This window comes from Hemitrygon akajei, chromosome 2, assembly GCF_048418815.1.
Source record: "Hemitrygon akajei chromosome 2, sHemAka1.3, whole genome shotgun sequence".
Taxonomy (NCBI): domain Eukaryota; kingdom Metazoa; phylum Chordata; class Chondrichthyes; order Myliobatiformes; family Dasyatidae; genus Hemitrygon; species Hemitrygon akajei.
Genome location: NC_133125.1, coordinates 172,887,189 through 172,899,486, shown reverse-complemented (window position 1 = coordinate 172,899,486; position 12,298 = coordinate 172,887,189). Strand labels below are relative to the sequence as shown.

General features: G+C 42.0%; 1 protein-coding gene across 5 annotated transcripts in view; it reads left to right on the top strand.

Moving 5' to 3' along the window:
• The window catches only part of LOC140718603 (SLAM family member 9-like), a 104,232-nt gene that overhangs the window by 68,331 nt on the left and 23,603 nt on the right, over positions 1 to 12,298 (top strand). For 2 of the 5 annotated variants that reach the window (XM_073032571.1, XM_073032587.1), the window contains one exon: positions 1,647 to 2,736. The exons of the other annotated variants lie outside the window; for them this stretch is intronic. In XM_073032571.1, coding sequence (XP_072888672.1) covers positions 1,647 to 1,802 — 156 coding nt within the window. In that variant the 3' untranslated portion in view covers positions 1,803 to 2,736. Of the gene's footprint in view, positions 1 to 1,646; positions 2,737 to 12,298 lie in introns of those variants that run through there. 5 annotated transcript variants of the gene reach the window in all.

Below are 12,298 nucleotides of genomic sequence, written 5' to 3'. Positions count from 1 at the left end.
ATAGACCAGTGAGTCTGTCTTCAGTGGTGGACAAGTGTTGGAGAAGATTCTGAGAGGCAGGATTTATGAGCATTTGGAGAGATATAATCTGATTAGGGACAGTCTGCATGGCTTTGACAAGGGCAGGCCATGCCTTATGAGACTGATCGAATTCTTTCAGGATGTAACAAAACACACTGATGAAGGTAGAGTACTGGATGTAGTATATATGGATTTTGGTAAACATTTGATAAGGTTCCCCATTCAAAGTTACTTCAGAAAGTAAGGAGGCATGGGATCCATGGAGACCTTGATTTGTGGATCCAGAACTGGCTTGCACACAGAAGGCAAAGGGTGGTTGTAGATGGTTCGTACTCTGCACTTTTGCTAGTGTGGAGGATCTGAGAGATCTTGTGGTCTGTGTCCACAGGACACTCAAAGCTGCTGCGTAGGTTGACAGTGTTGTTAAGAAGGCGTATGGGGTGTGGGCCTTCATAAACCATGATACTGGGTTCAAGAGCCGTGAGGTAATGTTGCAGCTATATGATCTTGGTCAGACCCACTTGAAGTACTGTGCTCAGTTCTGGTCACACCACTACAGAAAGGATGTGGATACTATAGAGAGAGTGGAGAGGAGATTTACAAGGATGTTGCCCGGATTGGGGAGCATGCCTTCTGAGAATAGGTTGAGTGAACTTGGTCTTTTCTCCTTGGATCGACGGAGGATGAGAGGTGACCTGACAGAGGTGTATAAGATGATGAAGAGCATTGGTCATGTGGATAGTCAGAGGCTTTTTTCCCAGGGCTAAAATGGCTAACACTAGGAGGCATAGTTTTAAGGTGCATGAAAATAGATAGTGATGGGATGTCAGGGGTAAGGTTTCCATACAGAGTGGTGATTGTGTGGAATGCACTGCCGGCGATGGTGGTGAAGGGGCAGAATCAACAGGGTCTTTTAAGAAACTCTTAGATAGGTACATGGAGCTTAGTAAAATAGAGGGCTATACACTATGGAAATTCTGGTCAGTTTCTAGAGTAGGTTACATGGTTGGCACAACAATGTGGGCTGTAGGGCCTGTAATGTGCTGTAAATTTCTATGTTCTGTGTTCTTCATCAGGATTACCCTGACAGTACAGATTTCCTTCTATAATACAGATATTTTAGAAATTTGTCTCCTTACTTACAACACAAAACCCCAGGATGTGACTCCATGCAGAGATACTACTGCATTATCTCACCAGGCATTGTGAAAAGCCCTCTGTAGCCCTCCTCTATGTCTTATAGAATGAAGCTTCTTCCATGGGTAAAACCTCCACATTACTGCAAAAGTGCTCCCTCTTCAGAGCTAGACGGATGGAGATTATCATAAAAAGCAAAGATCTGCAGCCTGTTCCTTGCATGTCCCATAGTACAAAGGTCTCTAACAAATAGAAAACACTTTTGACATTACTTTATAACACTAAACCTCTGTTTCACCCTCCACTTTAAAATTTATACAGATCTTTTCAAATCCTTGATCTTCCAGAACTGAAATCTGAAACTATCTTGTATTCCATTCCCTTTAAAAAAAATCTTCTGCATTATATCCTTGGAGTATGTGTTTCAGGGGTGACTCAGATAATCACACGATCTAAACACATGGTCATTGAAGTTACTTTCTTTCAAGCCACAGAGACATTTACATCAACTGGATGCCAACGAAAGACAGCAAAATCCAAAGGCACAGCTCACAACGATATACGATGAGATAAAATACAATCCTGATGTGAACACATCCTTGGCAGCAACGAACATGGAAGAGAAGTTCAACGCTGAACGTTGATCATCCACCACATGAAACATAAACATGGCATTGAAGTTTGCTTTAATCCCAGCAATTTTTATGCTCATCAACTTCCTGCACTGCCTGCAGCTGTCACAACTGGCTTGCACACTTGGAGAGCAGACCAGGCATTGGAACGGGTTTGCAAGGACAATCTAATTTAGAAGGACTGGGAGAAACTGGACAAACCTAAGTGAGAAATGTTGGAAATACACAACAAGGTGATGAGTTCTATGGTGGAGGCATGGTTTATACCTCGCAGATGAGTTACGAAGAAGTGTGATGGATTGACAGCTTTCACTGAAGGAAGATCAGAGAAGACTGACTCAGTACATTCATGGGATCAAAGGATTACCTCATAAGGGAAAGTTGAGTAGGTTGACTCTAACCTGATCGGAGGTTATACAGTTAAACCCCTGACTGTACTGATGATTAAGATTCTGCATAAATTTGACAAGATCGAAGCTGAGATAATGTTTCTCTTTATGGTGAATCTAGTTTGAGGAAATATCACAGTTTAAGGTGGCAATGAAATTGAGTTTCTTCTCAGGAGGTTGTAAACATTTGATCTTTGTGGAGGCTGAATCTTTGTGTATTGCAAGGCTGCAAAGTCCAGATTGTTAGTCTACAGTTAGTCAAGGGTTACACAGGAAATTTGAGCTAAGCCAAAGCGAGATCAGATATGACCTTTGGCAGAGGGGCTTGAGGATTTTGAAGTAAACCACTGCCTCTACACGTGTATACTCAGGTAGAAGTGTACACGAGCTGTCAACCACAATGTATTTCCACCATTTCCCGTTTGTTACAGTTATCATTCAGCCATGACATTTTGTATTTTATTTAATTAACTTTTTTTTAACTGATGCATTTCCCTCTGTGATGGTGATATGTTTGCTCCTTTCCAACATAAATGTATTCTCATTTTGTTAACAAAGTATTTGGAACTGGTGTGGCTTTAAACAAAGGTGCTCGGTGGTGTGACTTAGAAAGGGCCCAGTGACAACACTGACCTAGAAATTGCAGAGTGCCTTGAAGGAGTAATGCATTGGAATGGTGAAGAAGCAGTGGAGCTACTACCAGCAAAAAGAAACGTTGCAGGAACTGTTGTCAGCAGTTCAAGGAGCATCTGATTGTAAGGGTGGAGTGGGGGAGAGGGAGGCAAAGAGATTGTCAAAGCTCTGGAACAAGACTCTGCATTAGGACTGAGAGTGGACAGAGTAGACAGCATGAAGAGGCGTGAGACAGGGGTTGGTGGGTGATGTTTGGTCAAAACCACATCGGAGATTGAGCTTTGCTGGTAGTCACTGGTTTCAGGTTCTCTGAAGGAGGTTCTCAGAGAACAGTCTAAGATTCCTGTCAAGTGCTTCAAATATCACATTGGGTTTAGAAAGGAAAATCATGAAAGGAAGGCCCTATTAAATTTCAGGTTTGGTATGATTTAACATTAACAAATCACTTGCAAATGTAAAACCTTCCAACATAAATTAATCTTTTGTCACGTAGCACTGGATAAAAACAGTACAGCACTACAGAAATGTTTGACAATCACATCATTAGTTTTAACTTTAAATACTGAGGCCCATCCTGAGTTTTCTTCTGATTTCTACTCTCGCCTACAGGAAAAATAGGGCAGGCAGGGGTTTTTTTTTGCACCCAGGCAGAGTGGAACATCTATAATGTGTACAGGGAAATGGCAGCAACCATCAGCTGTCAGAAGTACTAAGGAATTTCCCTTGTGGGAAAGAGAAACAAAATTAAGTATTGGGAAAAACATAGGAATGGGGAAGCTGGTGATAGGTGTCTGAGAATCTACACCAGAGTTTTAAAACAGGCTGTGGTTGAGTGAAGAAATGTTGTCTTACCGTCTTCCAAAATTCTATAGACTCCGGAGTGTTCTGCAGAGTGGAATCCTAATGAATGCAAACCACGTTTTAGAAAAGTAGGGAGAAATGAGGCAGAGATCTTCGGACAGACTTGCTTAACATTAATGGCAGAAAAATTGCTAGAATTTAAAATGTGTGAATACATGCAAATGAGGGTAATACATTGATGCAGCTGGCAACTAAATAATGCATAGAAAACAGATAGTAAATTGATCTTTCTCAGACCAGCATACTATGACAGAGGGATGTGTAGAGATCACTGTTATACAGAGACATCTCACTGGGCTGATTGCAGTTTGTGGTATAATGTGAGTCTGCGTAGCCTAAACCTGTATTCTGTAGAATTTAGAAGAATGAGTGGCGATCTCATTGGAGTTCACAAAATTCTCCACTGTGTGGAGACACATCTGATATTTCCACCAAATAAGGAAACTTAGAACTAGGAGTCAAGTGTTAAAAATAACTTGTTTGGTGGCCTCCGAGATGCCATGCTCCGTTTTGCTGCTAATTAAACCCTATCGTTCACCTCCCGTCTCCAAGTGTTATTGATGGTGCATCAACAAGTGTTAAAAATAACTTGTTTGGTGGCCTCACAGGGGCTGCAGAGGAATGCCTATTCCTTGTTTTGGGTGGCTGTTATTTTTCACCTTTGCATAAGCAGTTCGTTAGCGCTAGCAGTAATCGAGGCACTTAGCATGATTTGGATGAAAAAGCAAGCTGATAATTAGATAGTGGTGAAGTTATTGTAGGCCTAACAAGGCAGAACCAAAAGTTGCTTCGTGGTACAGTTTACCAGCAGAGAAAGCAAATTGATCGGGGAACCAAATCTAGAAAGTCCGGAGAAGGTCCAAGCACACATTAGGCATTAGGTGCTATCTGGTACATCAGGGGCAAAGTAGGAACAGCAGTAGAAATAGTAGATTACTTTTAAAATTTTAAATAAATACTATCACTTAATCTTCAGTAGTTCTTCCCCCGTAAAAGTATAATAATGCAGCCTCTGCAATGCCAGTCTTGCCTTAGGTTCAGATTCATGGCAAAATGCTCCCCTGGATAGTTCATATGTGAGAAATGTCAGCTCAGCCAACAACTTGGTAACAAGGTGGCTGAACCTGAGGAGGAGGTAGCTGACATGCAATGTTGTAGAAATTGGCAGATGTGCTCCAGATGTCCAATAAGATGCTGTGCACACGAAGAGAGCCATGGGTTGAGACTCCAGACCAGAAAGAAAGAGACAGGTGTGTGACCATGGGAAGGATGTGAAGGGTAATAGGTGCACACTGTCCGGGGTATCAACTCCAGAGATGGAAGTGTCCAACCAGTTTGAACATCTGATGATAGTTGTCGCCAGCCATGAAACCTCTGAAATCGTAGGCAGGACAGAGGGACCCTCTCTAATTCTAAATTAATCCTCATAAAAAGGAAATAGTGATAGTAGGGGACTCAATTTTGGGCAGCGGGTGGGGGGGGGGGGGGTGGTCAGGGTGTTGAGAATCCGGTGTGTACTGACAAGAAGTCTCGTATGGTGAGTTGCATACCAGGAGTACAAGTAGGAGCTCTCCCTAGATGAGTAGATAAGCTTCTGGCCAAAGCTGGGGTGGATCCAAATTGTCATTGTCCACATCAGAACAAGTGACATAGGTAAGGGCAGGCTGTCAGTTCTGCAATACAAATTTAAAGAGTTCGGTGGGAAGCTTAGGGACGGAACTGAAAAGGTGGTCTTCTCGGAAGTTCTGGTGGTCTTCTCGGAAGTTCTGATTGTGCCAAGCACCAGTCCAGCTAAGATGGAGGAGATCAGAAGATTTAACGCATGGCTCAGATCAAGGCGTAGGTCAGAGGGGCTTAGGTTCATGGGACATTGGAGTGCCTTTTGGGTGAGGTGGAACCCATACCGCTGGGACAGGTTACATTTGAACCAGAGGGGCACTAATGTACTGGGCAGGTGTATGCTTCAGTTAGTTAAGGACTGATTAAACTTGGAAATGGGGGGGAGGGGAAGGGAAATGGTGAGAGGATCATTTTCACACCAAGAAGGTGTTAAAACTAGGGATCCACAGGGATCAGCTTTGGGGGCACTGCTGTTTCTAATTTACATTAATGATTTGGAGAAGCACTTAACAAGTAAAATAGTAAAGTTTGCAGATGGCATAAAATTAGGGGAATTGACCGATTCAGGCAGCAGCATCAATACAGTTAGATCTAAACAAAATTCAGATGTGAATAGATAAATGCAGATGAAATTTAATGTAAGTAATGTAGTTTATTACATATATGAAGTAGAAATATTAGCTATAAATATACGACGAGGGTCCTGTTAGAAAGTGCACTGTATCAGAATCAGAATCAAAATCAGAAGGATTCTGTATGAGAAGGACTTGGGGGTCCTGGTGGACTCATCACTATCAAGATATAGACAATGCACAGAAACGATTAGAAAAGCTAATAGAATGCTGGCCTATATAATGAGCTCAGTGGAGTTCAAGTCCAGAGACCTTAAGCTGTGTAATGCACTTGTGAGGCCTCACCTTGAGTACTGTGTACAATTTTGGTCTCCATGTTTTGTGAGGGATGTGAAGGCATGGGAAAGAGTTCACAGAAGGGTGACTAGACTCATTCCAGGTCTGCAGGGTACGAGCTATGAAGAAAGATTGAAAGAATTGAATTTGTTTTAGCCTAAGTAAATGTAGAATGAGAAGAGACATGATAGAAGTGTTCAAAATCACTAAGGTGGATTTGAGGTTTGAAGTAGCCAGTGGCTGCTAGTAAACCAGCTGTAGCCATAAGATTGTGCTTGGTCTTAACTTCCAAAGAATCTTCTGGACCAGATAACCTCCAGCTCCAACAGCAGCATCTGTGGGAAGGGAAACAGAGTTAATGTTGCTGCAGATGAAGATCCTGCTTTGTGTCAGTTACAGAGAGGGAAGAGTGAGGATGAAGGGAGTGGAAGGAAAACCTCTGACATAAAATAAGTTACCTTAAACAGTCTAACAGGAGGGGTGATCGCTTCCCTGGCAACAGGTTGACTCATTAAAGAGCCTTATGACTGAGGGCATTTAACACCTGTGAAAATAGCAACCAAAGGCTCAGGAAGTGCTGAGATCATACTGCCAATAAGAGAAAAAAATGAATTAATATCATAGAGCTTCCTCCATTAACGTCAATCAGCAACTGGGAAATGCCCTATTGTCATTACCAGCTTCTCAGAGGTGGTACTAGGGCATGAAGGCACATGCTCAATGTTTTAGGAACAGTTTCTTCCCTCTGAAATCAGATTTCTGACTCATTTCATGAACTCATGAACACCACCTCACTATTCCTCTTTTGCACCATTTAGTTTTTATTATGAAGATTTTTTTTTCACTGTCCTGCTGCCACAACAACAACTTCCACAAAACGTGTCAGAGAATGAACCTCTGATTCTAAGATAGATAATATCTCTATCCATCTCCACACTTAATTTAGGTAAAGGCTGCTCTCACAAAGAAAATAAATGAGTAAAATTCATTACTTCTCTTTAATGATTTTGTTCTTGTTTTGAATTCCCAGTTCTGTTTTTTATTTCAGAACAATAAAACCGATGTTTATTGTTATGACGGAATCTAGATTTCTGCTTTCACAAATTGTCCTTTTGCATTTGTGATAATGTCCTCAAGTAAAATGAGACTTACCCACTGACAAAAGGCTAGAAATACATTTCCCAAAGCATAAACCATTGTAAAATTTATATATCAAGATTAGAAAAAATCTGCAAACAATGATTACATCAGAATTAGCAAGGTTGAGGTAAATAGTGGCATCGCAAATTATCTGAAGGACATCTCAATGTTACCTGGTGACACCTCAGTGTGATGCCACAATCATGTGAGAACAGACATTTCTGCCTTTGTGACTGTTGATACATAAACCAATGCATTGGCTGTAGCGCTGTCTCAAAACAGCAACTGTCACATCATGGGTCAGCGATGATGAATCTGATTCTGAACTGGAAGTCATAGTTCCATCATAAGAGTTTGCCCATTTAAAGTAGAGCTGGGGAGGAATTTCTGCGTTCAGAGTCTTGTTGATCTGTGGAATTCAGAAAGTCGAGAGCCGTAGAGGCTGACTTCTCGCGGAGATGGACATATTTATATTCGGTTCAGGGAAGTCGAAGAGAGCGGGGAGTAGGCTGGGAAATGGAATTGCCAAAAGCAGGTCAGCAACGATCCTGTTGAATGATCGAGCAGGTTTGACAGACCACATTGATTGGTCTACACTATAACAATTGGCCTAATCTCAAATAATAATAAGGCAGCCTACAGAAAGGAAGTCATCACCCTGACAGTGGTGTCAAGAAAACAATCTCTCCCTCAATGTCACAAAAATAAAGGAGCTGGTTGTGGACTACGGGAGGAATGAAGACAGGCAATGGATCTGGGGTTGAGAGGGTGAACAGCTTTAAGTTCCTCAGCATAAACATCACCCAGGATCTTGTGCTGTCTGTACATACCAGCTATGTGGTGAAAAAGGCACACAACCTCAAACTTGAAGGAATTTGGTATGGCCCCCCAAAGTCTAAGAACTTTCTTCAGGGGCACGATTGAGAGCATCCTGACTGGCTGCATCACTGCCTGGTATGGAAACTGTATTTCCCTCAATCACAGGACTCTGCAGAATGTGGTGCGGACAGCCCAGCGCATCTATAGATGTGAACTTCCCATTATTCAGAACATTTACAAAGACAGGTGTGTAAAAAGGGCCTGAAGGATCATGGAGACCCAAGTCACCCCAACCACAAACTGTTCCAGCCGCTACACCTGGGATACGGTACCGCAGCATAATAGCCAGGACCAGCTTTTTCCACCAGGCCATCAGACAGCTTAATTCATGCTGATGCAACTGTATTTCTATGTTACATTGACTTGTTGTACGTAATATTTATTATAAATTACTAGAATTGTACATTGCACATTTAGACGGAGATGTAATGTGAAAACTTTTACTTTTCATGTATATGAAAGATGTAAGTAATAAATTCAATTCAGTACAATTCATAGGTTCCTTCTGCACTTATTACTTGTGTATAAAGTTACATAATGGAATGAAGTCATGCAATCACTAAAAAAAGACAATGATTTAAGATTCCATGCCTCGCTGGAATGGATACAAACATTACTTAGCTGAGCGAAGGGCGCTGAGTAGGCTACGGTCAATTATGGAAAACCCTGAACATCCTCTACATAGCACCATCCAGAGACAGAGAAGCAGTTTCAGCGACAGGTTACTGTCGATGCAATGCTCCTCAGACAGGATGAAGAGGTCAATACTCCCCAATGCCATTAGGCTTTACAATTCAACTGCCAGGACTTAAGAACTTTTTTAAAGCTATTATTAATGCTTTTTGAGTTAGTGATTTAGATGCATATCATATTATTACTGAGTTAAGTATTGTATGTAATGAGTTTTTGCTACAACAAGTGTATGGGACATTGGAAAAAAATGTTTGAATTTCCCCATGGGGATGAATAAAGTATCTATCTATCTATCTATCTATCTATCTACTTAACTAAAGTGCAAGTCCAGCCATTAATGCTTGTAATGATAATGCAAAGGAATATGGGCATATACTCATTAGGTACACTTGCTTGTTAATGCAAATATCTAATCAGGCAATCATGTGGCAGGAACTCAATGCATAAGTGCAGTAGACATGGTCAAGAGGTTCAGTTGTTGTTCAACTAAACATCAGAATGGGGAAGGAATGTAAGCTCTGTGGCTGACCATGGAATGATTGGAGGTTATTGTTTGAATTTCTTAGAATTTGTTGATCCCCTAAGATTTTCATCTAAAGTTTACAGAGAATGCTATTAGAAACAAAAACAAACTAGTGAATTGCAGTTGTTAATGAGAGGTCCGAGAATAGCCAGACCAGATCAAGCTGACAGGAAGGCAACAGTGACTCAATAACCACACGTTACAACAGTGGTGTGCAAAAGATCATTGCTGAATGCACACACGCCAGACCTAGAAATGGATGGGCTACAGCAGCAGAAGACCACAAACATGCATGCAGTGACCACTTTATAAGTACACTGAGTATGGAAGTGCTGTGACTAGATTGGAACTGTCCAGTTCAGCATAATGCGATGAAACAAATGTTGTGCTAAGCTTTGTTTTAATAATCAGATCTGTGAGCACAAAGCAGAACAGAGAGCCATACAGCAAGGACAAGGACCCTTTGGCTTGAATGGTCAATGCTAACCAAGGTGCACGAGAAAGATCCCAGGAATGAGGTTAATGTATGAGGAGCACTTGAGATGGCGCTGGGGCTTGAGATGTACTCGCTACAGTTTAGAAGAATGAGGGGGGAATCTGACTGAAACTTAACAAATATTGAAAGACAGAGATAGAGTGGACGTGGAGAGGATGTTTCGAACATTGTTGATTATGTGTCTTCAGGGTCCCGTACCTCCTTCATGATGGTAGTAATAAGAAAGCATGTCTGGGTGATGGGTGACCAAAGCTGAACACAATACAGTTGCAGCCTTACCGGCATCCTGCACAACCACAGCATGGCCTTTCAACTTCTGACGTAATGTCCTGAAGATCAGCATGCCAAAACCCCTCTTCAGCATCCTGTCTACCTGTCAGTGAAACATGCACATGCATTCCAAGATCCTCCTGTTCCAGAACGTCTCGCAGGGTTCTGCTGGTCACTGTAAAAGTCCTACCTCGATTTTATTTTCCAAAATGCAATATCTCGCACTTCTCCAATGTCAGCCAAAACGTCAGTGAAACTATCAGGTGGCCTATTAAAAACTCAACCACTGTACTAAAGCCTTTTAAGGAAAAGAAATTCACTGTTGCATTCAGCCTAACCTTTCTGTGGCATCAGCATTCAGATCCATATAGAAAACATAGAAACATACAGCACAATACAGGCCCTTCGGCCCACAAAGTTGTGCCAAACATGTCCCTACCTTAGAAATTACTAGGCTTACCTATGGCCCTCTACTTTACTCAGCTCCGTGTACCTATCTAAAAGCCTCTTAAAAGACCCTATCGTATCCGTTTCCACCACAGTTGCTGGCAGCCCATTCCACACACTCACCACTCTCTGAGTAAAAAACTTACCCCTGACATCTCCTCTGTACCTACTCCCCAGCACCTTAAACCTGTGTCCTCTTGTGGCAACCATTTCAGCCCTGGGAAAAAGCCTCTGACTATCCACATGATCAATGACTCTCATCATTTTATACACCTCTGTCAGGGCACCTCCCATCCTCCGCTACTCCAAGGAGAAAAGGCCGAGTTCACTCAACCTACTCTCATAAGACATGCTCCCCAATCCAGGCAACATCCTTGTAAATCTCCTCTGCACCCTCCAATCTTTGTGTCATCAGCAAACTTACTAACCCATCCCTCCACTTCGTCATCCAGGTCGTTTATAAAAAACACAAAGAGTAAGGGTCCCAGAACAGATCCCTGAGGCACACCACTGGTCACCGAAATACTCTTTGCCTTCTGTGGGCAAGTCTGGATCCACAAAGCAATGTCCCCTTGGATCCCATGCCTCCTTACTTTTTCAATAAGCCTTGCATGGGATACCTTATCAAATGCCTTGTTGAAATCCATATATACTACATCTACTACTGTTCCTTCATCAATGTGTTTAGTCACATACTCAAAAAATTCAATCAGGCTCGTAAGGCACGACCTGCCTTTGACAAAGCCATGCTGACTACTCCTAATCATATTATACCTCTCCAAATGTTCATAAATCCTGCCTCTCAGGATCTTCTCCATCAACTTACCAAGCACTGAAGTAAGACTCACTGGTCTATAATTTCCTGGGCTACCTCTACTGCCTTTCTTGAATAAAGGAACAACATCCACAACCCTCCAATCCTCCAGAACCTCTCCTGTCCCCATTGATAATGCAAAGATCATCGCCAGAGGCTCAGCAATCTCCTCCCTTGCCTCCCACAGTAGCCTGGGGTACATTTCGCCCGGTCCCGGCGACTTATCCAACTTGATGCTTTCCAAAAGCTCCAACACATCCTATTTCTTAATATCTACATGCTCAAGCTTTTCAGTCCACTGCAAGTCACCACTACAATCACTAAGATCCTTTTCCATAGTGAACACTGAAGTAAAGTTTTAAGTACCTCTGCTATTTTCTTCGGTTCCATACATACTTTTCCACTGTCACACTCAATAGGTCCTATTCTCTCACATCTTATCCTCTTGCTCTTCACATACTTGTAGAATGCCTTGGGGTTTTCTTAATCCTGCTCGCCAAGGCCTTCTCATGGCCCTTTCTGGCTCTCCTAATTTCCTTCTTAAGCTCCTTCCTGTTAGCCTTATATTCTTCTAGATCTCTAACATTACCTAGCTCTCTGAACCTTTTGTAAGCTTTTCTTTTCTTCTTGACTAAATTTATTACAGCCTTTGTACACTACGGTTCCTGTACCCTACCATAACTTCCCTGTCTCAATGGAACATACCTATACAGAACTCTACACAAAAATACCCTGAATATTTGTCACATTTCTTCCATACTTTTCCCTGAGAACATGTGTTTCTAATTTAAGCCTCCAATTTCCTGCCTGATAGCCTCATAATTCCCCTTACTCC